General features: G+C 40.7%; 1 protein-coding gene across 2 annotated transcripts in view; it reads right to left on the bottom strand.

Annotated features, from left to right (window-relative positions):
• Positions 1–12,256, bottom strand: part of LOC120917326 (pre-mRNA-processing factor 39-like) — a 78,796-nt gene that overhangs the window by 35,953 nt on the left and 30,587 nt on the right. Inside the window, exons 4-5 of one of the 2 annotated variants that reach the window (XM_040328544.1) lie at positions 5,728–5,846; positions 2,213–2,380 (exon numbers count right to left, since the gene is read on the bottom strand). In XM_040328544.1, the coding sequence (XP_040184478.1) occupies positions 2,213–2,380; positions 5,728–5,846 (287 nt within the window). The remainder of the gene's footprint in view (positions 1–2,212; positions 2,381–5,727; positions 5,847–12,256) is intronic. The other variant, XM_040328545.1, reaches the window with a different exon arrangement.

Below are 12,256 nucleotides of genomic sequence, written 5' to 3'. Positions count from 1 at the left end.
AGGACTGGGCAGATCCTGTCCCTCTTAGTGGCTACAAACAGCATGAGTAGAACGCCTGAAACCCTTCCATCAACGGCACGGCGGGCATTATCACCACATGCCCCAGCAGTTTCTGCACTGCCCCAACAGGGCATCCCAACGAGTCGGAAGGTAGGAGGGAAGAAAACTGTTCGATGGGCAAGAAAGAAACTCTATCTTGTACCCTAAGTAAACCACTTTGCAAACCCACTGGCAGGGAAGTCCACCGAGCTGCAAACTTGCAAAGGCGACCCCCCACCCAAGTGTCGGATGGGAGCAAACCTTCATGCTGTCACAGATTCGTTTGCAGGCTTGCAAAACCATCATTCCCATTCCCTGTATAGCAACTTATCAAAATAAGTTACGCAAAGAAACACCTTAGCAGTGCGGGCTGGCTAGTGGGATCCCAAAAGGGACCGACCCCTCTGTAGATGCACTGCGGTGATAAGTGCTCCAGCAAGCGCCTTATCCTGCGTTGACACGGACTCATCCTTACTGTCTGAATGCTCTTGATCTGCATCCTCTGACACTTCAAAACAGGGGCTGAGAGCCGCAGATAGGCCCGAGTCCGAAACTGAGACTTCCCCAGAAGATTGTGGGGGGAGGGGGCCGTTTTTTTACCCCCCCTTGCTTCCGTACATCGCTTCCACCCTGGCAACAAGAGCTTCCAGGACCGCTAACACAGCGTCCACAGGCACAGCAGGTGCAGGGACACCGGTTGCCAATACAGGTATGTCTGAGAAAGAAAATGCCAGCTACTGGCGCCATGCTGACCCACTCGCTTGACACCCATAGGGACCTAAGGCAAGGTACACAAGTCCACCCTCCCAGCCGCACAGAACCGAAGGGACCCCTGGAGGACTCACCACCCTGACCCAGGTACCTGCACAGCGCGCCGTCTGATCAATCCTGTGAGTGAGGTTCTCCTACACCGCCGCCTGCGTCATTCTCTCTCAAGTGAATTTTTCCCCTGTTCGTGCCATTCTGAGAGCCATGTGCACTGCTAGGGGCCAAAAACGAGGTTAAGACCACAAGAAAATGGCCGCCGGCCTAGTCCTGTAAAGCGCGGACTACGAGAAAATGGCCGCCAATCGTTTCTGTGAAGAAAAGCATGCAGACTACAAGAAAATGGCCACTGCTGTATACCTATTGGAAAAGGCCCCAGGCACCTCCAAAATAGCCGCCGTCCGAATCTAAGGTAAGATAACACACACAGAGAAAAAAGGCAGCGAACACTCTGGGCTCTCAACTGAGGCCCCCCACACAGAGCAGCACACCCCCTCAGAGAGCGGACCCTATACATAGTGCAGCACACAGTCAGAAGCGGAGCCCCCCCGGCCAGTACACAGCAAGGCCAAGCCACTACAGCACATGGGGAGGAGGGAAAGGCTAGGGAGAGAGGAAAGGAAGGGTGAGTGACCCCCTAATCAACATCCTCAGGAATGCCCAGCTGTCCCAACCTGCCAAAACAGGTGGAACACTACTTACCCATCCTGCGAGGACTGCTGGACGCATTCCAGACAGACCCACCACCCGAGCAGTACGGGGATAGCTGCCGGCCACGGCACACTGTGGCATGGACAGTAATAGCCCGGTCATATGTGTGCCCCAGAGCATGTAGCTCACCGGCCACCCCTGGAGCATCGGTGCATGTCGTGGCTGACCCAGTGCGTAGCTAAAGGCCTGCTCACGCTCCATGGCCAGACAGGGGAGACTACAAGGATCTAAATATCCAGCTTGTCACCCAGCCGGCAGTTGATCTCAGGATCCAAAAAAGTAGAAAAAAGCAAAAAAATCCACAGGACCAAAGGGCCTACTGGGAACCAGGTCCTTCTCCTATGCTAGGCAGAAAAAAAAACTGAGCTGCCAGATGCAGGTAGAGCGGTTGTACCCAGAAGGCCCCCCCCCCCCCCTCCCTGGGCGGTACTGTACAGTTTAATGTGGATTTAACACTGTAACATGTTTCTGCCTAGTCCTCTCCTAATAGAAGGCTAATACCCCATTGTCAAGAAAAAGGCTGCTGTGTCCATCCATGAACACAAGAGAAAAAGGAGACTTTACATTTACTTTAAGAAAGCAAAGTGTACACATAAATGATGCTGGTTTTTACAGAAAAACATTTTATAAATCATAAAACAGAAGTAAAAGAATAGGAAATTAAAGTAATTCTAAGCATACCAAACATTATCCTCACCTCTCATAGTGTGTTTTATATAGCTGAGTGGGAATAGCAAGCACTCGATCGAATAGTACAGTAACTTCTTTTAGGTTCTTCTGTTCAATCTCAAACTCTGTGTACATCCTCCATAGCACATCTGAATGAAACTCCATACCAGAAGCATTTACAGCCTCCCTAAACACACTGTAAGAAGGTACAAAATGAAGGCAAGTCCCAAATGAATAAGGTTAATTTCAGCATACGCTGCATGTCACAATTTAGACATAACACTCCTAAAGTGACATGCTGCAAATATGAAAAAGCATCACAATTTAAAACACTTGTATAAGAATGTCCAACTGAATACAATGAACTATATGACAGCTCAGCAAAGTCCCTAAACAATGGTGTATTATTTGTTATGCGAGACATTGTTTGTTTCAATTTTACTGAACCCTGACTATACTACTGAAGCAAAGGGATTGTAGAAGACAAACTTCTATGTTTTAAACAGGAATTCACAAAATGTAGGATCCCATAAGCAACAAGCATCTCAAAAGTCTTTTCCACCGCTACATTATTTAAATTTGTTTTTTTATTGGAAGTCATAAGTACAATAGGTTTAGCAATCACGACAGTACACATTTAATTCACAAAAGAGTGAAAATTTAACAGAAACACAAGTAGAAAAACAGTAATGAAAAAAACAAAAAAAATCTGTGGACTATATTAGCAAATTTATGAACACTATCAAGCATTTACTTTGTAATAGAACAAATTCTATGAAATATGACAAAGAACTAAACCCAGGCTGCTGAAGTCAAAATTGATGCCCCTTTGCATTAGATCACAGCAATCCTCCTCGTCTAAAGGAACCGCAGAGCAGACAGTCTTCAGCTTCTGTTCTTCTCACTGATCTTCAGATTGTCAGAGTCATGAAAGAACCACATGTTGTCAAAATGCACACATCAATACAGTTCTTCAGAAAATTAGCCTATTTGTTGCCCACTGATGTAAACGGTTAAGTGAAGATAAGGCTGCATGAAATTGAAGTGAAGTGCTTGGCAAAGAATAGTGATATGGTGTTCCTTTCTGAATTCTGATAACAGAACAATGCTCAGGCTGAATGTGATCTGTACTTGCATGTCTGGTATACCTTCCTCACATTAATTAATAATTTAAAAAAAGTAAAAATAAAAAAAAAGCTAGATTCACTGTCTTTTTAGTAGGTAACGTATTTAGAAATCTGTAATATGGTAAAGCGCTAAGTATTATGAAAAATAATTAGGCCAATACCCGCTACATATCGAACCCCTTATAGACACCTTCATCCTGTCTGGTGAAACTATTTCATGGTGATCTTAATAACTTCAATGCACAATTCCCCAACAAATATGCATGCCTCAAGACCATCTAATCACATCACCTACACAAACATTTAGCAACCCTTCTCTTGGTCACTGCTTCTTCTCCCAAAGGCTACCACAGGTTTTGGCCTCTCACTGAACCCTAATGTCGACACTAAATGCACTAATAAATGATCAGTTATTCAAAGAGATTCATTTCAAATGAGCTTTTGTACAGTTTGGTTCAGTTTAACTGGACTTTAAAAAATGCAGCAAAAGGTGATCTTGGAAGGCAAACACAGGAGTGCAAGTGAGTATAGCCAAAACACGACATATTTTACCTACAATGCACATTTTGCATTTATTAAACTGGAAAAAAATTAGCATGTGTAAAAGTTTGAAGAGCCTGCCGGTCAGTATTTAACTTTTCCTTTGGCAGAAATCCCAGCCCCAAATGTATCTCATAATCAGCAAAGTAGCCTTTGCAGTAAAATCTTTTCTTTGGAGAAAAATTTGCCAACAGGAATGGGAGTGTAAGAAGACATTGAGTTGTCTAAACTTTGTCCATGTCATCAACAAGGTAATATACATATATCAGTAGGCAATTTATTCGAAGACACACATTAATGGCAGAGAATTACACACCAGTCATTTCATATTATACTGCAGGTAAAACATTTTGCTAATAAAATGGGAAAGTGTAAACTCCTATGTTCCTTACATGATAAAAGTTGAGAGATTAACAAAATAATCTGTGGATTAGTCTACTGGAATCTAATAGTAGCAATAAATAATAGAAGAGTGAACACTACTGCACAAATCCAAATTTGACCAATTGTCACCAATTTCCATGGATCAATCCCCAACGCTGGCAATTATACGACTAAAAAAGTCACCTGAAAAAAATGTTCACTGCAAATTTAGGGTGGAATGGAAAAGGTCATTCATTGGAAAAAAAATAACAAAACAGAGCAGCAATGTGTCTGTAGTGTTATTAGCAGTAGAAATACATTTACTTAAATCTGGCTGATCCTTTGAACTCTCCCCCCTAGTAGACAAAAAAAGGTCTACACCTGTTGCATCAGATGCCCTTTCATGAAGTTTAAGTTCTTCACCTGTCAGAAGTTAAGTAAAACTTGTTTTAAGAACCTGCAGAAGCACGATGGTTAAGTGATAACAAAGCAAAAAAAAAAAAAAAAACTTTCAAACAATAATCAGTCAGGGCCTTTTAACAGAAATATTCAATTCACATTGCACACTGCTTTTACCACCACCAACCCCCTCTGACACACACGCACGCACGCACATACACACACATTGATTAACTAGGGAGTGAGAACAAAAAGTCAACAACCAACCACACACACTTAAAGCCTAACTCCACGTTTAATGTCCCTTTAAACAGTTAGTTTGAGCTAAGCTGGCCAAAGCAAACCATTTGCTGCACTAACAAATACATATGCTGGGTGCGCTGTATTAACTGTATGTGGCCGTAGAAACATACAGGTAACCGCGCCGTGTTCTGGCAGTGGGATGGGAGCAGATTGGGCGAGGCAATGAGGCAAGCAGATAAAATCAAAATCTCTGCCTCATTCATAGAATACAAAGCTTCCCATGAATGGCTAAGCAGCACCCAATCAAACCCTTATTTTGTTCTGGTAGTGGGATGGAAAGTCCCCATCCCACTGCTGTATACTGTATGTAGCTGATGTTACACAAAGTAAATAAAGCGTGCTCTGTAAGTGGATCTCTTAGTGTAGTAGTTGGTCTAACTTGGCCAAAGCAAACTATTTAAAGGAACATTAAAATGTGGAGATCTGTAACCTGCAGCAAAAACTATTTATAGAGTCTATTATAATAATAAATAAAAGAAAAACATGCATAATCTAATCTATTGTCCTTTGACATACCAACAGCATAATTCATAGATTTTTCCCGTCGCCCAAGTCAAGCCTAAAGGGTAACTGCACTTTGGTAGAAAAAAATATAATATAGCATATACAATAACTACACAAGTCATATTGTAATTAAACGTTATTAAAAAAATACATTTCCTTTTCAATCTGCAGCTTTGTAATTTTCTGTAAATTGCAATGCAATATGGTAACCTGAAGGTGTTCTGTACACAGAGGGAAAAGTTTTTTCTCAACAAAAGTAGAGCTAATCTTTAACTCCAGAATAAAAACAGCGTCATATCAGTCTTACCCTCGTAACTTGTCAATAGATTTTGTCAAATCCATGTCCATAGTCTTCTTCAGGAACTGAATGTAGTTGGTCCACATGTTGACATTAAGTGGGTTGTCCTTCACAGCACGATCAAAGATCTGCACAGAATAAAAATATTAGAACATTTTAGGAGGTGAAACACAAGGGTTTAGCGGAAATTGGTAATACAACTTGTCTTGTTTTTGAGATTTACACTTATATTGCAACTTTCACTTTGTGGATAACACACTTTTCAAAAAATATATATATATTAAATAGGCTGAAAAATTTGAAACAAAGTAAGAAATACATTGAAAAAAAAAATTACCATATGCAACAATTGATTAAAAAATACATCTATGGTTTGATATATGAATACTGTAGATACTTGTACATTTAATATTTTAGATTGTTGCTTCAGTTTTCATAAATCTTACCATATTAGTGCAGTTTTAAAAAGAATAAGCTGTAAACTTATGGGTCTTTTTATAAAAAAAAAAAGCCTAGCTTTTTGTCCAGAGAAACTGCAAGTACAGTCATTCTGTGTGACTAAACCAGCATTTGCCCATTCATTTTAGGGATTTTATGCTCAATGTATAAAGCAGTGACATGTGAGCAAATGGAGAAAAATGTAATGTTTTTAAAGTATTTTCTCTTCTGATTGAATGTTCTTAGAGTATAGCCTCTTGGGATCAAATGTTTTTAAAGGTATGTTCTTTAAGGATTTAATGTACTTGGAATATGCTATATCCAGTACTACTTATATTCCCCAGAGAAATCCATAAAATAAAATGTAGGTAACTTATTCTAATTACATTCAATTAGACAACATTTGAACAAACATAATTTGCCAAATTTGCCCTGCAAAAGAAAAAACTTAAAATCGGAACGTCATACAAAAGGGCACATTATTTTTTGTTTGGGAGCTAGGACGCCCTGGGCCAGTGATGTCGAATCTTGGCACACCAGATGTTTTCCCATGATGCTCAAATACACTGCAGAGTGCATGAGCATCATGGGAAATTAGGTCCCAAAACATCTGGGGTGTCAATGTTCCCCATCACTGCCCTGAGTGGAGGTTCACGCATTAAAAACATTTGCAAGGGTATTATTCACGATTTGTGTGCAAATACTGATACAATCGCAAAGCAATTTTTTAAATAAAAATAGACCCAATTTGCCCTGACTGCTACTAATATTTCCAAATTACAATCAAATATATCTTATATTGTTAATTTATATTAAACATTCTAAAAATCTCTATAAGATGCTGCAATATTATATTTTACTATATTTTGTATTTCTTAAATACAGTAGTAAAATAATTCAGTACACCAACTAAATATAAAACTTGCCTTTTTTCTTTCAGGATGTCTCTTCCCTTGTAAATCACCATCTTGATGGTTGTAGAGCAGATGTCAAAAGGAGCGTCTAAGCCCATGCAGCCCTCCAGGAACTCCCCAGCTTGTTCAGATATCACATAAAAGAACACTGAAGAAAACGGCGCAACCTCTCAAGTGGGGGTGGCTATGCACTGTAAGCGAGTGTGCAAGATTTCTTTGCATGCACATAATTTCCCCAGTTGTGCTATTGTGTTCTAACAGGGGAACTCCCCCCGCCACACTGATCAGCGCTCGCAGTCGTTGTAGGCAAGCACCGATATTTGTTGGACTTAAAAACACGTTAGCCTTACGAACGAACGTTCACAAGTAGGGAACTTGCTGTACTTAGGACTGCTTGAATTTAAAAAAACTTTTTATGATATAAAGCTACATTCATTTGTGTCTTTATACCTGCTTGGAATTCCGCTTTAGGGTAAACATGTCTGAATAGCAATCTGCGACGTTCATAAAAAGTGTTGTAAATACGCATTAGAAATATGATTTGCAGTGGTACGCAACTTGTGACAGATTCATGTGCGTATCGAAAAGGTGTATAGCAAAACGGTCTCAAAACAGAATTTTTTTCTGCGATACAATTCTTGCACCCGTGCTACAACTCCAACATGGAGCAGGACTTGTTTACATTCTACGTCCACTTTTCTTATCCGTGTAACAGTGGCTTTTCTTTATGAATTAGTTGCAACAATAGCAACAGACAGTAAAAGTGAACAAGAACTGCATCAATTAAATAGGAAGTGTAAGTCAAATAAGCACACGTGGGTACCAAAAATGTAACTGTTGCACAGGTTTCATGATTTCGGCACAAGGCTTCTAACTACATCCACAATGCCAGAAATGTTTTACAAAATGTTTATTGAATTTGTTCCCTTTGTGTTTTAGCATTTTAGTTGTACTGTACAGAGAGATATAGAGAATGTTAACCTCAGTGCATGTACACCGTGTGTAACTGCAAGTGATTGTATGTATAGAATATTATTGCTAGCAACTTTTAGAGTCAATTCACACTAGGGCGACACGACTTCCAGCGCGACTTTCAGAGGCGACTCCGACACGACTTGAGCATGAACCACAGGGCGATCTGGGGCGATTTACAACACGACTTGAAGTCGTCTCCAGGACAGGAGACTTTCCAGTGGCCAATCAAACAACAATCAGCTCTAGGGGAGGGAGGGAGAGGTTTTCCTGAGAAATGTATGTTATCTTCCTGGAAAGTCGCTTCAGTTAAGACAGTGATCAGACTTTGAAGCGACTTCCATTGAAATCAATGGGTACAAATCGCCTACAAGTCGGATTGAAGTAGTACAGGAACCTCTTCTGAAGTCGGAGCGACTTGAGTAGTGTGTATTAACACCGCTCCCATTCACTTACATTGTTTTTCTCTACAGCGCGACTTGGGACGACTTGAGGCGACCTCAAGTCGGATCCCAAGTCGCCCCAGTGTGAACCGACTCTTAGTGTATTTGCTACTATGTATATGTCCTAGTATTTATAAATATTGTAGGCATCCTTTCCATAGGATATGTATATTTTATGAAAACTGTACAATTGTTACTACACACGATCAAATAAAGTGAAAGGTTTCAAAGTGTGAGTATATAATAAATTGTACAACAGGTTTACACAGCCATTGGTTTTTGGTATACTTTATTTACCATATTTATGTAGTACATATAACCAGTCACATCAGACCCTGCCCTGAAAAGAGCTTACAGTCTAAAATCCCTACTTCACACATACAAATACACACACACTCTTGGACCTGTTTGGCCATGCAGCAGTTGACTTCCCTATTGGGAGTTTTTGTAGTACCAGAGGAAAGTGAGGAATTCCATGCAAATACAAGGTAAACACACAAATTACAAGCAGGACATGTCGCTTGTGGGAGTCAAGCTTATCCTTGAAATTTAAGTAAAGCGGACATACCACCCAGCCACCAAATATAAGTCATATAACAGACAGGCATACACATATACAGCATGGACAATGACTAAAGGAACACTCACAACAACAGAAAAAAAAAAAAAAAAAAAACAGAATTTCACACACATCTCAGGACAAACGTTCAATTTTTTTTTTTTCCAACTCAGAGAACACTAATCGGAGACATAATCAACTTTGCGTTCATACGCTGTCTCCATCCTGGTTCGCATCATGGGTAGAAAATTACTTTTTTGCTTTGTTTGTTATGTCAATATTTATTTAGACATATTAAGCCTATATGGCCACAGAAGGGCAAAGTACAAAAAGTGCAAAAGTTTACATATTAATAAAACTAACATACTTCTTTTCATATTTTCAGAAAGTCCATTCATTCATGGTCCCTGAAGAAGCAGCACACTATGTCTCCGAGACTCGGTTCAATTCCATAACTCGTGCTGCAACTGATGCAGCTACTTTGTGTTTGTAACTGCAGGCAAACACAGCATTAGTGTAATATTTGAAATATCAGAGTGTATGAAATGGAGAGAAAATATGAAAGGGCCGTATTAGAAGCCCAGTGGAAGGGAACCTGATCTGCAGCGAAGAGTAGCTGGGTGCACGTTTGGAGCTGCAAAAGGATTGGAGAGGAATAGTGGAGCTGTCAAGGTGGACTTTCTTTTGTAATGGCCAAATGCCTAGCTGTCTCTGCTCTGAGTCACTGACCTGGTACAAGTACAATCTGAACCCAGAATCTGCATACTTTTTCAGAGCCAGAGAGCATTTAAACCACTTATGAAAGCCAGACTGCTAGCATTTTCAGAAAAAAAGGTTAGCATTGGTAGCTCACACATCTCCTTTTGAGTGTCAGTAAACCCCTTTCTCTAAAAAAACATATTTCCTAAGGGTTCGTTTATACGTGTGTTGATTATGAAAAAGGAAGCAATGCTCATTAATGAGGCTATAGCATTTATGACATATTTATGATGCGTTTTCATTGTGTTTTTGAAGCGTTTAATATGCTTCAAGAATACTTCATAAATACCCATGAAAGTGTTTTCCCGGCACGATCAGTATTGCTGGCTCGCTTGATGCTTTTGCCTGCACACAAATGGTGTTACCACAAAACCGCTCTGTACAAACAGGAAGTGGCTATAGCTGCTCTGTCCCAGTTCTTTATTATTTCCCAGTGCATTCTGGGATACTGGATCCTCCACTATCTCCCCCAGTGCCCAAGTAACACTTTATAAATACTTTACTAGGACACCATGACTGCTATAGGTACTGTTAATGCTCTGTAACTGCACTTTACCATTGAAATTAATGGAGATGGCTGACAAGTCACCTTATGTTTAACACAACGCTACCACTCATGTATGAGCAGCACTGTTTGGTGTCACTATAATATTCATGGCAGGTGTTGAAGGGCAGCTATGAGGCTATAAAAATGCCACATAAAACACAGGGAATTGACGCAGGTGTGACCAAACCCTAACAAATTTTTGAAATATCTCTTTGCCCTTTGTTCATTGAAATTTTTCCTTTAGGAGAAAACACCTGTAAATGATGCCATTCACTAGAAACTCTCCCCTCTCTGGCGACAATGATCTGCAGACTTGTACAGCCTCTTCATCATTGCCACCATTGCTTCCCTTCTAGTAGTAAGCAAGCCTCATGTCTTATGCCGCGTACACACGATAATTTTTCGGCATGAAAAAAAACAACGTTTTCCCACCTTCATCATTAAAACGATGTTGCCTATACACCATCGTTTTAAAAAAATTATCTAGCAAAGCGCGGTGACGTACAACACGTACGACGGCACTATAAAGGGGAAGTTCCATTCGCCTTTGGGCTGCTTTAGCTGATTCCGTGTTAGTAAAAGACGATTCACGCTTTTTTGTCTGTTACAGTGCGATGAATGTTGTGCTTACTCCATTATGAACGGTAGTTTTACCAGAACGAGCGCTCCCATCTCATAACTTGCTTCTGAGCATGCACGGGTTTTTAACAGCGTTTTAGCCCACACACGATCATTTTTTACAACCCGAAAAACTACATAGATTAAAACGACGTTAAAAAATGCAGAATGTTCAAATTTTTTGTTTGTCGTTTTTTAGAACCTGAAAAATTATGTGAAGCACACACACGATCAATTTAAATTACGTTTTTGAAAAACGACATTTTTTTCATGCTGAAAAATGATCGTGTGTACGCGGCAATACTGTTGGCTATGATCATCCTACCTGCCCCTGTCAACACAGGCCTGGGTGAGGTCAAAGTTGTAGCATGTAATGTCCTGGTGCTTTTGCAGGACCTCCCATCAAACACCATGCAAAGGAGAGTGGAGCTGTATAGCATAGCATACTAGCTCATAATAAAATACTCACTTTAGATCGAAGCCCCCGCTGCGGTCCCCGCACACTTCTCCGGCCAGCGACCACTTCCGGAGTTATTTCCGGGTATCACAGCTCTGGCGCTGTGCTTGGCCAGAGCCGCGATGTCACTCTCGAGCATGCGCGTGGGAGCCGCCTGTTACGGCACATCAGCAGAAGCAACGGCGCGAACGAGCCGTTGCTTGAGTGCACATGTGCCTATGACGTTGGCACATGCGGATACAGGTGATATCTCCTAAACTGTGCAGGTTTAGGATATGTTCAAGGTAGCTACAGGTAAGCCTTATTATAGGCTTGCCTATAGTCAAATCTGGATTGTAATGGTTTACAACCACTTTAGGCTGCCATTCACAATGAAGAGCACAGCAATGGGAAGGAGCATGCTCTTGTATGACCTGTACCAGCATGGGTACCATTTATGAAATCATATTCATCCTTTGCTTTCATCAAGCTTATTTTTGGCTAGCAGATGGGCAAAATATTTGACAAAGATCACTGGAAGTGAAAGATCTAATGCCCCGTACACACAATCGGAATTTCCGATGGACTTTTTCCATCAGATTTTTTCCGATCGTGTGTAGCCCCAGTTTTTTCATCAGAAATTCTGATGAATTCCATCGGAGTTTAGATATAGAACATGTTCTATTTTTTTCAGATGGAATTCCGATGTGATTTGGCCGGGCAAAAGCCAGATCGTGTGTACGCGGCATTAGTGTTCTTTATGTGACTTTCTTTGAATAAAGTGACATTGCGCGCACTTTCCATTGTAAAATCTGCGTGTTCATTCATGAACATATTATGTGCTCCCTCGGA

The sequence above is a fragment of the Rana temporaria genome, chromosome 11 (genome assembly GCF_905171775.1).
Source record: "Rana temporaria chromosome 11, aRanTem1.1, whole genome shotgun sequence".
NCBI classification, from domain to species: domain Eukaryota; kingdom Metazoa; phylum Chordata; class Amphibia; order Anura; family Ranidae; genus Rana; species Rana temporaria.
Note: the sequence above shows the minus strand (reverse complement) of the source record. Positions and strands in the feature narration are given on the sequence as shown.